The sequence below is a fragment of the Falco naumanni genome, chromosome 13 (genome assembly GCF_017639655.2).
Source record: "Falco naumanni isolate bFalNau1 chromosome 13, bFalNau1.pat, whole genome shotgun sequence".
Classification (NCBI taxonomy): domain Eukaryota; kingdom Metazoa; phylum Chordata; class Aves; order Falconiformes; family Falconidae; genus Falco; species Falco naumanni.
Window position 1 is genome coordinate 28,761,040 of NC_054066.1, and position 12,534 is coordinate 28,773,573.

Here is a 12,534-nt window from a genome sequence, read left to right on the forward strand (position 1 = left end):
TCCAGACTGGTATTACCAATATTATTTTGATCACTTAAAATGCCTATTCACCTGAACAGAGAACACGTGTTATCCAGTGTAATGTTGAACACTCCATCTTCTCTAACACTCTTCTTGTGCACCGTACCTCCAAATACCTTATTCATCATCTGTCAAAACAAAAATACTACATGAAAAAGCACCACACAATCTAGTACCACTTTACACCTCAGTCAGCCAATGACTGACAACAGCTCTAGCCCTTCACTACATACCAATCTAGTTTTTCAGGATTATACTTATTTAATATATTGTTTTCCAAAATGACAAGAATTCTATTCAAAATTAATCATTTTTCTGTATTGGGCTCATTCCCTTCTGCCAGCATAACCAGAGACTGCTGCCGCACACATGAGCAGCAGAAATCCACAACAGTAGACAATAGGTAGAGATTTGCAAAATAATGCATACTTAGTGGTGTACCTCTACTTGCACTTACAAACGGCTGCTCTGCAAATCAGCTGAGTATCTGAGGCCAGTTATCGTAAAAAACAGTTAAGCTGCTGAACAAAAACCTCAATCATCCTTCAGTTAAGGGCTCTCAGATAGGCTGGAACTTCTCAAAATCTGGCTCCTCAGTGCTGGTGAACCAGTCAAAAGCTGGAGTCTATTCCCTTAGTGCTATTTTTGTAACTTTATAATCCTTGCTATATTGGAACAGTACAATTGTCAGCCAGGTTTTTTTCTTTCCAAAACCTCACCTTGTCATTTGGAATTAAGATATCTGCATTTTAGATTTCACAAGTCTCAAAATAAAGACTTTTTTCCTTGCAAACATAACTGGCAACTTAAATACTTTTAGTTTCACCTTCCAACTACTTTAATTTTCAGAGACTTAAGGCTTCATTTTAGACCTAATTTGATATACTTCCTGCGCTTGACTGATTTCAATCTTTTATAACGAAGTAGTAGTGCATTAACACACACACCTGACCCATTCCTGTAAAGGCAGCCTTAAGGGATTCCCCTGCTTGAGGCTAGCTAACCTGATTTTCAATTTCCTCAACATTTTAAGGCACATCTTAACATAACACACATCTCCCTTTAGAACAGGGAGTGACAACGTTGTTTCCCTAATTACCAGCCTTTCTAAAGGAGTTTTTCCAGTCATTATTCAGCACCTCTGAAGGCCTAGTAAATTACTAACCCTGGAAATAAACAAGAAGCACAAGCAGAAGTCATGCATCTAATCCATCCCTTGCCTCCTTGGAAGTTTGTTTCTTCACTCAGCTTGGATCCACTAGATCACTGCAGGATCACCAGTCAGTCCCAAGGTAAGTAAGAGTGATTAAACACCCAGCCACCCAAACACTTAAGAACATGCTAGAAAAATTCCATGCTTGAAAACCAAAGGGAAACACTATTTCACTTGTGTCCATGGCATTGTCCAATACCAACCAGACAGAATTAGTAAACAACTGCCAAGTTATATTTATTGCAACAAAAAAGGCAGTGTGGAGCTCAATTCACAGCACTTAAGCAAAAAAACATTTACGCTATTGATACGGCAGAGCAAAGAGAGGAATACACAGTATGCTCAGTTTAACAATTAGGACTTTAAAAGTATCTTTTGCCCATGCAGCATACTGCTTATATTTGAAAAGCAGGTCCTTTAGCAGGTCATCTTCAGTTACTATCAGAAATGAGGCCTACAAGACAGCTGTAGACAAACGTATCTCCCAACAGCACCTGCATGCCATAGCAGATTCCAAGAACTGGTTTTCCTATTGTAAATATTGCTGGGTCGAACCATGGTGCATCTTCTGCATACACAGAGTTTGGTCCTCCAGATATAATGATAGCTCTGCACAGAAAAGATAAGGAAAACATCAACTCAAATATATTGTTTTAAAATATCTTTTTTTGCTTTAAACATTGACAGTGTCTTATAACACTTTTAGAACTCTGTATATTCTAATATAAATTTTAACACAGGTATCCTAATGTATAGCTTCACTTTACTATGCTACGGCTATCAAAACCAGCAGCCTACCAGAGACTTATTTCATCAGTTCACACAAAGTCAAATATAAACCATCCCAAAAAGTGACTGTACTTTAAATTCCCTGTAGCCATGTGTCAACTCTACAAGAGAGGATAACTAGGATCAAATGCAGAGTACTAGCATTAAGATATATATACTTCATGATGTCTGTGCCATCTGGAGCAGAACTGCATTCAGAAAACCAAATTTCTAGAGCTGCTGAGAAAATGTCCTTTAATCCACCCTGATTAGGAAGTGAGATGGTATTAGCAACAAGTTGTGAATTAAAAGTCCAATACATGCAAGCATGTATGGTTTGAAGTTCACAGCTCACACATAACAGAATGTTAAATCTTTCCAAAAGGGAAGAGAGAGCTTTTGCAAAACACGAGGATCTGCAAGACCATGAAACGGCAGAAGCACCAGCCAGCTGGGCAATGCTTTTTGGCCTTGGCCCAGAATCGAACATGGGTGCACCAGACCTTGGACTCATGTACTGTTTATTTCACAGAGAACATCAAATTTGTAATTCAGAGAGAGAAATGCAAAACAGGATGAGAGAAGTTGCATACAGGGGATTAAATGTGCCTAACAAAGCCGCCTTCTAGCATTATTTAGTGTTTGTCATGCAAGTACTAACTGAATAAAATTTGTCTATTTTTAAGCAGCAGAAATGGGCAGTGCGATTACAACACCTCCATCACCGGCAGAAATAATCATGTAGTAACAAGCCCATGTACTAAATACCACCTCTCAACTGCAGTTGTGCAGGGTACATGCTCCCACTGACGCACGGCTAGATCTCCCCTGCAGCCCACCTCCGCAGCCCCAGCCTGAGCTCCGCATTTCAACGCGGAGGCACCCCTCAGAGCCAAGTACAGTGACTTGTGCATTGGAAGAGGCAGCATTCATTTATTTTTATGTCAGGATCTAAAGTGAGCTCTGGCATAAGCATTCAGCCGACATAGGTGTTTCACACCGTACCAGTCCTGACAACTAGTACCTGCTGTACGTGTACAGGCACTTCTGTTCCACTTGGAGACACAGTAATTTCCGTAACTCAGACACTGCTAGAAAGTGCCTGAAGACACTCAGCATCTGATGGCACTACTGCTTCTAGGAACTCCACATACAGAAGCATCTGCTCAAGTGTTATATGTACAGAACACTATTTAATACTAATTAAAGGAAATTAACCACACCTACAAACAGAACATTCTTACAAGAAGTTGAAAGAGTTATACACTGTCCTATTCAAAAAGTAAAGCCTTAAAAATCAGGTTTTTTCCACACCAATTAAATTCCCACAAAACAGAAAGGCTATTCAATGTGTCCAAGTATTAATGAAAAAAAATATGATCTGAGGGTGAGAGAGGAACCTTCATCTCAGCTGTCCAGGAGAAATTAAAAATAGCATGGGGTATAGATTTTTAAGTTGTAATATAATTTCTTACATGTCTTCTTGCATTGGTACGAACATACCTTTCTCTGGTTTACCTTAAACAACTTCCAAAACAACCTGACATAGCTCTGGAAAGCCTGTTTGCAATGGATTAAAGGCACATCAGGAACCACATAAAAATACCAAGAGTAAAAGACATGCATTGATACCCCAACCTCAGGACTCACCAGAGCTCAGACTAACACCAGCACAGCCCCCAACCACAGCACCTCCTCGGCTCAGGACCACAGTCTTGTGGAAGCTGCTAACATTTGTCACATTTAGATGAAACTTGTCACTAGAGCTTGTTCTGAAATTATGAAAATCGAGGAGCTGGCTTTTTGAACACAACATGTAAATGCAGTTTAGCAAAATGTTCAACCTCGGTGCCGGTGTCAAACCTTAGCACAGACCAAAGCGCAGCTCCTTGGCTGATTCAATGCATGAGCCGCAACACGGAAGCCTGACTACCCCCATGACACATGGAACATATATCAAAATCCTGCAGTAAAACCATGAACTCATTTTTACAGTGGTCACTGAATAAAAGGCACCCAATGGCTGCGTCAATATTTGTTGTGCTCTCCTGGACACAAATGATTGACTGAGACTGTAGACACAGAGCTTACTGACCAACCTGGGTAACCGATAACCTGAAACCACCATCTTAAACCTTGAGAAGTGACCTTTTGAATGAAGAGGGTTTGCCATGTTTTAGAGAACAGTTACTTGGAATAACAAGTCCAACAGGTCTCATCACAAGATTTTGAAGAACATTCAACTGTGAAAAGAACGGAAGAAAAGGCCTTCCCACTACAAACCTGTATCAATACAGCACAGATCCGAGACCAAATATTGTTAGGGCTATGACTCACACCTCAAACCCAACACACAGGAGGACACATGAACTCTTTAAACCAGTCATTAGGCACGTCCATCTTTTACAGACTTGATTGTTGGAGAATTATAAACAAGATCTGACAAGAGAAGGTATTTTTCGCAACACTTCTGAATGAGAAATTCTTCACACAACAGCTACCTGACAGATCCAGCAGTTCCTTGTTTTTCTGTTGTCTGTGTTTTCAGAAGAGATCAGTAAGTTCCTATGTGACTTACTAAAATATACTGTTTACTGGTTCACTAATTATCATTGATTAGAAAAATGCAATTCTGCAGCAAAGCACTGCCTTATCTGTTGTCGGGCTCAACCAAGAAGCAAACATGCACTGTATTTCTGGATTTGTACCAAACTGACAAAGTAAGGTCTTTGATCATTTGTACACTTCAGGGAATTTATGGGCCTCACATGAAAGAGTGGCAGGCCCTGGTAAGCTTAATAAAACTAGAGAAATGCACAAAGTACTACGTGATTGTGAGACCTTTTCTTGCTGCAAGTGGTAGTTTCAGTTAGTTATTTTAGTTGCTTCCCAGAAACAGACATGATTTACCACAGTATCTTCAGTATCCAAGTTAGTTTTTTTTTAAATTAAACTAAGAAAATCGATTTTAGAAACTCACAAGACTTGTTTTCTTTATTAACAGCTACCCTAGTTTAACAGGTAAAACAGCAAGATGATCTAAATTTTTGCAGATACATATTTAAAACACAACCTCTTAAACTATACTTACAAATGGAAATTATTAAAACATCATTAAGGCATGAAGAAGCAAATACACAAAATTCATATTGTTGCACAAGTGTCCCCAGCAAAACCCAGGTGTTTCTGTGGATAAGCAAAAGATGCAATCGTTAACACCCCTACAATGAAAGCTATGGCACATCAAAACCCAGGCAATTACCACCGCTGCCAACACCCAGAGATACCATTAGACTGAAAGGAGAGAACAAGCAGAACAGAAAGGCAGAGGCATCGCAGGAAACGACCTACCGAAACCCTTGTTCTCTGATTGCAAAGGCTGGCGTTTCCAAAGGGAAGATCTCGGACTGGACAAACAGCTCACGCACCCGACGATCTATGACTTTTCCATACTGCGCTCCGGCATCGAGTATGACAACAGCTCCCTCGTAGCGGTGCTGCCCATCCTTGAGCTCTCCTCCGGCGCTCTCCGGCTGTGAACATCACTCACATCAGTGCTTTACAGCAACACACTGCAGACCACAGACTTTAAGCCAGGTCTCTTAAACAACTGACCCGCAAGAAACATCTGCAAAGCTTGCTAAGGTTGCCTGTATGTTAATTTACAATTAAAATTATAAAGGCTAGCCGAGAAACTTTAACTGAAAAAATCCTCAAGTTTGTAAGGACCAGCAGACCCATTGGCAAGATAAAGGGACATACATCAACACAGCACATCCCTCCCAAGCAGGCACACAAACATGACATCCCCATCCCCCAAAACAAACAGGGTTCAAATCAGAGAAGAAACAGACTAACAAACTAACAAAGGCAGAGCTTTCCATAAATAAAAAGTCATATGCCCTGTTCACCACTCCAGCCACTCCAGCTTTTTCCATTTTACAGTTCCATATGAAACCCAGCACACTGTGTGATAATTAAGAGCATGTGCCTTTTTCTCAAGCAAAACAGGACAGTGCAAAGTCAGAAGAAAAATGTTTTTCCCCATCACGCTGCCTTATAAGCTGAACTTTCACTTAACATTAGCTCCTGGAGAGAGCAAAATGGAGAAATAGAGAACAAACATCTCTGCTAAATGATTTTTTGGAAGAAAACCCAAACAAACCAAAACCAACTTTTGCATGCAGCATTCAAGCAGATTGCACATTGGAACAAAGCAATGATTCTCTCTGACCCCATCACATTCAAATTGGTTGCCCAACTTCAGCTAAATCTGAAAGAGGGCTGGAAAATTCAAGGACAAGTTTCTTCTTTTAAAAAAAAAAAAAAATTGTAAAGAGAGGCAGCTGTTCCATATAAGTGTCCTTATCAGAGGACCTTCAAGGAAGAACATGAACACAGCCACACTGTAAGACACCAAGAAATTAATGCAGGAAAAATTCCACTGCTTAAAGAAATTGCTTACTCTGGGGGTGTTTTTCTCTTAACTTAAAGCCTACACTGTTTCCTTGCCAATGTAGTTTGATGAAGGGAAAACTGGGAAGGGTTTTACTTCAGCAAACACTGCCACAAAACACATCTTGAAGCTTATGACCGTTTCAAGTTTTAATCATGGCGTGTTGGAGTAGTTCTGCGTATTTGTACCAGGCAACACATCCTTCCACCCAGGGCTCACAGGAGGTTCCCGCCTGCTGCTCAGGCTCTGAAGGAAGCTGGGGCAGCCTGCAGCATGCCGCAGTATCTCCACATGGGTCAGACAAGCACCCCCACCATCCACCAGTGGTCATTCTGGAGGAGCGCATCATCCTGCTGGGACACACTGTTCCCAACGAACACGTAGCAAAAGCTGCCTTTGAGCTTTCTTCCTCAGCTACCAAGGGACACTGCAGGTAACTGTCCTCAAATTAGTCAAGGAAGGCAAGCATGCTGAGAACTTCCAAAGTTTACACTAGCTGGAAAAGGTTTTATCTAAATTAAAGGACATAAGCAGAAAAAAAAATTGTGTTAAATCCCTCAAAAACCTAAATCCAGGTTAAGAGTCAATTTCTTGATTTCCTTCCTTCAGCTGGTAGCTGAGTTGCCCGAAGGGCAGCTCTTAATGACTTCTTAGTCTTGGGTTACGCAACAAAAAGGGCACAAGCTGCAGGAAAGCAGACTTCAGCAGCAAACACCCCTCCAAGCCCCCGGTCAGATGGAGAGGCCCACAGAAACATCTTCCCTTCCAGTGGAAGAGTGGGAATCACTTTTAGAGTAATTCTGGGCATTTTCACCTAGCAACTTCTAAATTAGCAGTTCATACGAGAAAGACCAATGTCCTTATTCTTTCTTGATCCCATCCTGTGGCAAACACGGTTCCTTGCAGTGCTTTTTCCTATTAACCCTTTAATTGTTTCAGAGCATGTGCTGTAGCTTGTGCCATGATGGGACAGAGCTCCGCAGCCCTCTCTGCTTAGCGCCCAAGACTGTCCACTTCCACCTGCAAGAGACCAGGGTGGGATGTAAGCAGCCCACCCCAGACCCCTGGGCAAGCCACAGGCACACAGCCAGCCCTTGCACAGATGGGTCCCACCTGCCAGCAATGCTACCCACACACTGTACCCTAGCATCTCCCAACCTGCAGATCACTCCTAAGAACCTGCAGAATTGAGTAAGAAGAAAGTAGCACCATTCTGTGAAAGCAGCTTTTACATTTTACAATTTAAAAAAAAAAAGCATGACAACCTAAGTTATAGTTGGCATCAGCTCAGCTGGACCGATGACCAAGTGTTTACATTTGTAGCTAGTAAATAAACCTCATTTTCAGTGCCCTACCCTGAAGGCAGCAAGTTGCTTTGAGCAGTCAGGTGTAGTTAGCTGGGCTCAAGGAACAGCTGTGGGGGACACACACACATGAAAACACAAAGAGCTCAAATTTCTATCAGGAGTAGTTTGAGAAACGTTGCATACGGAGGTGTAATTAGGTCTGTATCCCAAATGAACCTGCAGCTTTGTTAGTTCTCCTCGGCGAAAGCAGGACAGTGACATGTACCCCTTGGGCACAAGACCAAACCAGCCAAGCCTCTGCACTGCAGCCACCCAGAGGTGAGCGCTCTGCTCCTGAGTGGCAAACCCCACATGAAGCCATCCCCTCACTCTCGCAAAGTACAGCATCATTTTGCACAATGATCAGAGGAACACCTTCACAGATTGCAACATCAACATTAGAATTACTTCTTAATTGTTTACTCGGCCCTGAAAGATGGCTATTAAAAACTTCAAGTAATAGCTCATTGCCCAGGTTTCGCTGGGAGTCCATTAGTACCCTCCCAAAATCTCAAAAGCCTCTAACCAGCACTCAGGTTTTCCCTCAGAAGATGCTATGGGCATTTAGGCTAAAATCCAGTAGAGGCACTGCAACCATTGAGCAACACTGATCTCCTTAGGGGGAACATGTAAGATCAGCAAGACAACACGCACCTCACAAGGGAAAAAGAATAATTAAATTTTTTTAAAAAATCATTCAATTGGTGGCCTAATAACTCACTGCTCCCTTAGATGTGGGCTTAAGAGTAAACTACAGGCTGAAATAGCTCTCCCACTATTACGCAGGGCACTGCCCACTGTCCTTTTCTCCTGTAGGCAACCTTGCTGCACGCCTCCAGCACACATCCAAGCAAGCCTCATCCTGGGAGTTAACAGACAACCATCACCACACAGACTGTGTCAGAGCAGCTTTTGTACTTCTCTTTTCAGCTTGAGTAGAACTGTAAGGAGGTTCAGCTCCGAAGAGAGCCCAACAGAAATGCTACCATAAATTACACAGAAGAAGAGGAAGAAGAAAGGCATGCAGGCAGTACAGGATCTGGCTTTATTTATTTAATGGCATAGTTCCAAGGGTAGAGATTTTGAACCCGAATTTAACAAGGGAAAATTAATTTAATAGAACGAAAAAAGGAACAGATGCTGTTAACATGCAGCCAACATGGCAGTTCAGCCCATGCATTTGTATACCGTATGCGTGCCAGGAGAAAGATGAAGAGGATACCAGACAGCCCAGCTCCTGCAGGGACCGGGAGAGTGTATGGAGCCAGCACCTCTTCCTAGTGTGGATTCTCCAATTTCTAACAAAAGATCTTGTTCCCCTCAGCAGGGGTATAACTAGAGTTCCTTGTCTTCTCCTGGTCTATTTTCACAAAAATGTGGACAACTTGCTATTTTTGAGAACTTCTGTAGAAGCTGGTTTGACAGCTGTCCAAGGCGGTTCAGGCGCTGGGGCAGAGCAGAGGCACCATTCTTATGTCCCAAGAGTGGAACTAAAACCAGCATGGAACTTGTGTATGCCAAGAAAAAAAAAAAAAAAAGAGGGGAGGGGGGGGAAGTCTGTATTCAGCTAGTTTAAATCACAAGCTACCCTGAAAACAACATCATATATATGAAGGATTCCTACTGTTCTCCACGACCAATGAAACAAAGTGATTATGCCGTCAAAAAGCTGTACCTCCAGATTGCTGTTTGCCTACCATTTCACAGACCCGAGACCTGGAACTGAGGTCCTGAGTGCCACCTGAAACACATCCTCACCTCCAAGCACACTGCCATCGTGAGGATCAGCCTCAATCTATCATTTCAGCCCTACCACTCAGTTACACTGGAAGAAAAAGGCTCCCATCACTGCTGGGTTTTTTTCATGTCAAAAAAAAAGTAAGTTCTATGGTAAGCTGTGGCAGGAGACCTGCCATCAGGCTTGCGTTACCAGGACACCGCATACCTTACTCGTCAGTGTACCCACCTAGCACTTCAAACCAAGCTTAAAGGTTCCTAACACCCCACTTCTGCAGAATCAGGGAAATTTTCAGCATTTCACACACCCACACGCTTGCAGGATTTTCATTAACGCAATTTATAAAACACATTAACACAGAGAACAGTAATATTCCAGAGTACCAGGAAGCACCCGGCAGAGCCTGCTCCGCAGCGGCAGCCCCCCTGTCCGAGCCCTCAGCCCCGAGCAAACCCACACAAATAACTTCGGACAGGCCTAAACCAGGAGCCTTGATCTGGCACTTTCAAGCCAGCACAGGTTTTACAAGAGCTTAATTGCTACCCTGTGGTATTAAAATTAAGCAGGTATAAGAACACTTACTCATATTTTTCCAAAGTATAACAGGACGGGATCTCCTTCAAACTCAGGCATTCCCCAGGCCGATACCAGAGCCCCCGACTCAGTATCTCGGGCAAACCTGAATTTACTCAAGTCGCATGCGGATTTCCAACGGCTGCTGGGACCTGGGCCCCCGCGGAAACCGCTCTCCTTCGCTCCTGTCCCCCACCTCCCGCCAGCACACGCGCTGTGGGAGAGGGGCTTGGCACGGCCTGGCACAGCTCCGGGTGCCACCGCCCCAGCAAAGGGGCCCTCGGGAGCAGCCCCAGCCAGGAAAGGGGGTTGTGTCCATGGTCAGGGAAAGGTGTCTCAGTAGGGACCCACCAAGCACTTAAAAAAGCCCGCCCAGGGTCACGTTTCCTTGCTAACTAGCGACGAACAACGCTACAAGGCTTCTATCCTACCACAGAAACACTCGAGACAACTGGCAGGGTTTTGGTTCGGAAGCTGCGTTATTAAGGACGCAAATTCAACTTCACGAAAGCACGCGAGTCACGCTGTCACCCCGGCACACAAGGTGCATTTTTTTTGCCACCATCGCTGCAAACCGGGCACGGGGCGACACCGGGGGCGCGGGGCAACCCGAGGGTCACCGGGAAAGGGGAGGGCCCGCCCGGGGCCTGGCGTGGCGAGCCCGCCCGGGGCCGCGGAGCCCGAGCACGGCAACTTTTGTTTGGAGCCGGCCGAAGGAGCGGCCGCTGCCCCTGCGCCGTGGCGCCCCAGCAGCGCGGCTGGCCGCTGCCCGGACCCCCAGGCCCCGGCTGAGTTTCGCCCTGGGGCTGCCGTAGGCCAAGGCGCCGAACGGCCCCGGCTCAGGCGGGCTCGGCCGCACCCGGAGCCGACCCTCCACAACAACCCAACCCCCTATCAAAGCCCAGGCTGCGGAATTAATTATCTCCCCAGCGGAACGGCCGCCGTGGCCGAGCGGTGCGGGGCGCGCGGGCAGCTGCCGTGCTGCAGGCACCGGCCCCGGCCTGCGCCGCAGGGCCGCCCGCAGCCCCGGGGCCGGCCGGTCCCGCCGCGCCATGTGCCCGCCAGCCAAGGCGGCGGCCGGGCCGGGCAGCGGCGGCACAAAGCGCCCGGCAGGCCCGGGCGGGCGGCGGGCAGCGTCCCGCGGCGAGGGGGAGCGCGGCGGCACTGACCTTGGCGTCTCCGTTGCAGAGGGCCATGGGGGCTGCCGGGGCGCTCCGGCCGGCGGGCAGCGGCCCCGAGGCGGGCAGGGGGAAGAAAGGGCCGCGAGGAGCCGCCGCCGCGATGAGCTAATGCCGCCCGGCTGCGCCTCCGCCGCGGGGAGGAGGAGCCCGCCCGGCCCCGCTCCGGCGGAAGGGGCGGAGCGCGGGGCCGGCGGTGGCTGCGGGGCCGGCGGTGCAGCGGGTCGGGCGCGGGGCGCGGCGGGGGCCGGCCCGGCCCTGTGCGGGTGGCGGAGGTGAAGGGGAGCCCGCCCGCCCCCCGCGGCACGGGCACCTCGTGGCATCGCGCTCCCGCGGCTCCGTAAGGGCACGGGCGGAGGCGGCGGCCGCGGCTTTCACATAGACGCCTCTGTGCGTCCACCGCGTGGTGTAAAGCGCATCTCTGGAGGAATTTCTTGACAGACCCCGAGCAAGGTGCCCGCACCAGTGGGACTCTCCCCAGAGCCGTTTTAACGCCCTTTCTCTGAACGTTAGCCCTCGCGCTTCGAGAGAGGCGAGCGAAGAAAGCCTCACTACAGGCATTGAAGTTATTTGTGAAACTACAAGCTGGGGCCTGGTTCCACTGCCGGATTCCACGCAATGCTGTCCCAAGGACAGTAATTGGGCAATGTTTGTTCTAAGTGTTTTAATCGTATTACGCCTTTACCCGTATTTAAAGTCTTTCAAGGACTTTTAAAAACTGAGCGCTGGCAGAACACATCAAGTCCCGCAAACAGCAGGAGACACGCAAACCGTGTTTCTGAGGGTCTAATCAGGCTGTAACTATAAATAAGGGTAAAAGACTGACACCTCCCCAAAAGATTTATTTCTGCGAGCACGGGAGAGCCGAAGAGCTTTTCTCTACCGACGGAAATAAAAAAGAGCAAAAAAATGCAACTTACTTCTTATTTTTCACCTACTATTTACTGTGTACTTAACTGCTGCCAGCCCGCGGCGGGGGCTGCGCCCGGGCGCTCACACGCGCTGCCTACAGCCCCGTACCGAGCGCCGCGACGGCTGAGGGAGGCCCGGCAGCTGCGACCCCCGCGCCCCGCACCGTGCCGCCGCCCGCGCGACAGCCCCGGGGCAGAGCCGCCTGGGAGGCGGGGCCGGCCAGTCAGGGCTGAGCACCAGCGGGGAGGAGCGGTCACCTGACGTCACTGTGCGGCGGGCCAATGAGTGGCAGCCACGCCAGCCGCCGGCGCCCGCGTGCCCGGAAGGGG

General features: G+C 47.2%; 1 protein-coding gene across 4 annotated transcripts in view; it reads right to left on the reverse strand.

The window, feature by feature from the left end:
* Positions 1 to 12,231, reverse strand: part of GMPS (guanine monophosphate synthase) — a 29,715-nt gene extending 17,484 nt beyond the window's left edge. The window contains exons 1-4 of one of the 4 annotated variants that reach the window (XM_040613435.1): positions 12,214 to 12,231; positions 5,354 to 5,535; positions 1,729 to 1,843; positions 52 to 149 (exon numbers count right to left, since the gene is read on the reverse strand). In XM_040613435.1, coding sequence (XP_040469369.1) covers positions 52 to 149; positions 1,729 to 1,734 — 104 coding nt within the window. In that variant the 5' untranslated portion in view covers positions 1,735 to 1,843; positions 5,354 to 5,535; positions 12,214 to 12,231. Of the gene's footprint in view, positions 1 to 51; positions 150 to 1,728; positions 1,844 to 3,652; positions 3,668 to 5,093; positions 5,189 to 5,353; positions 5,536 to 11,284; positions 11,435 to 12,213 lie in introns of those variants that run through there. The other 3 variants (XM_040613434.1, XM_040613436.1, XM_040613437.1) reach the window with 3 other exon arrangements.
* Between the last annotated feature and the right edge of the window lie 303 nt (positions 12,232 to 12,534).